This window comes from Macaca mulatta, chromosome 15 (genome assembly GCF_049350105.2).
Source record: "Macaca mulatta isolate MMU2019108-1 chromosome 15, T2T-MMU8v2.0, whole genome shotgun sequence".
NCBI lineage: Eukaryota > Metazoa > Chordata > Mammalia > Primates > Cercopithecidae > Macaca > Macaca mulatta.
The window spans coordinates 78,049,133-78,050,958 of record NC_133420.1 but is presented as its reverse complement, the minus strand read 5'-3'; the positions used below and the strand labels follow the sequence as shown (position 1 = coordinate 78,050,958).

Here is a 1,826-nt window from a genome sequence, read left to right as displayed (position 1 = left end):
TATGGTGAAATTGGTACAGCTTTACTGTTTCTTTTCCTGTAAGAATGAAAACTATTCAACACAGAAAGAAACTGTCTTTATTCATCTGTATTTCTTTTTTAAAATAACTTTTTAAATTTTTGTGGGTACATAGTAAGTGTATATATTTATTGGTTGCACGAGATCTTTTGATAGAGTCATGCAGTGAGTACACCTGCTTTGCTTGACATCAATTCCAAAATATGCCACTTTGATACTCACGTTATACATATTATGTAAATGGAATGAATGAATAGGTAAGTATATATTACCATCCATTCCTTGATTTGGTTCAGAAAACTAGTGCTTGAATTTTGGTTTTAGAATAAATAACTTCAAGAAGTTTTGTTTGAAAATAATTTAATAAATAACAAAATACAATATTTAACCAAATGGAAAGCTGAATATGTTTTGTAATCTTAATACAATGTAAAGGCAAACATTTGTTATATAAGAATGTAAATATTATAAATATGATAAAATGTAAGAATAAATAAATAAGTAAAAATAAATAACATCTTAGGGACTGATGCCCCAGAACCTGTCTTTTTAACATATACTAGCTTAATATATTGACAAAGTACTTGCAGAATTAATTCAATCAATTCTGTGATTAAAGCAGAAATAAGAGTCTTTTGAAATGACCAGAGTCACATGTGCAAGTGCTATATGGCAAATGAATCAATGAGAATCATTTCAAGATGACCCCAGGTCTCCATCTTTACTTCTCAGTCTTTCTTGCATGTTTGTTGATAAGAACAAGGATTTCATGATTTCCATTCTGACAACTTCCCAGGCACAGTCGCTGTATTTCTTCTCTTTCAGGTAGACACGGATTCCCTGGAAGTACCTCCTCAAGGTCAGTGCAGGGCTCCTAATCGCCCCAGCAGATTCTCCTTCTCGCATTACCTGCACCAAGCAGGTCTCCAGGTGTTCTAGTTGCCGATGAAGTCCAGTGTGGAGATGGTCTAGGAGGGTCGTGTTCCAGGCAGCAGAGGAGCGCTCTGTGTGGAAGAGGCTGAAGATCTGCTGTAGCATCTCATGGAGGACAGACATGACCTGGGCCTTCTGCAGCTGGCTCCCTTCTACCATCTCCTGGGGGAACCTGAAGTCTCTTCTGTCCTTGAGACACAAGAAAGGGGAGATTCTCCTCATTTGGTGCAGAAGCACCAAGGTGTTCCTGCTAAGTAGGCCATGGTTCTGAGGCAGATCACAGCCCAGAGATCCAACAGGACTATAGCTGGTCATCACTAGGGCTGCCAGCAGAGGGAAGAGGAGGGCCATTGGGAAATGAGGGTGCTGCTGGCTTTGCTGAGCTGGATATGGCTTAACATTGGACCCTAGGTTTTCTGAAGACATTCCTTGTATGCATGGCTTTTAATAGGAAACAAATGGTTTTCATTTTCTGAACATTTCTCTGTACTTTCACTTTCTTTTTTTGTTTTCATTTGTGTATTCTCCCTATGACTTTAAGAGGATGACAACAATCTATCAATTTTGCATTAGACTTCAGCTAAACTCGAGTAAACTTCAGCTGTGTCAGTACAAATGAATGCTTAATCAAATGAAAAATGTTTTGGTACTAAAGTCATAAGTGTATATACTATATGTATGTAAATAATCAGATACACTCACACTACACTAACTTTATATATTATATATTTATATATACACATTATATACGGAATACATGTATATATAATATATGTGTATATAATATATATTTGTATATATGTGTATATAATATATATTTGTATATATAATATATGTTCATATATATATATGAAAAAAATCCTTTTCTGTGTTCT

At 35.4% G+C, this 1,826-nt stretch overlaps 1 protein-coding gene across 1 annotated transcript; it reads right to left on the bottom strand.

Moving 5' to 3' along the window:
* Positions 1-365: 365 nt before the first annotated feature.
* LOC711329 (interferon omega-1) lies at positions 366-1,563 on the bottom strand. The gene has a single exon (XM_001108113.5). The coding sequence runs from the start codon at positions 1,375-1,377 to the stop codon at positions 715-717; it is 663 nt and encodes a 220-aa protein (XP_001108113.2). The 5' UTR covers positions 1,378-1,563; the 3' UTR covers positions 366-714.
* Positions 1,564-1,826: the final 263 nt, after the last annotated feature.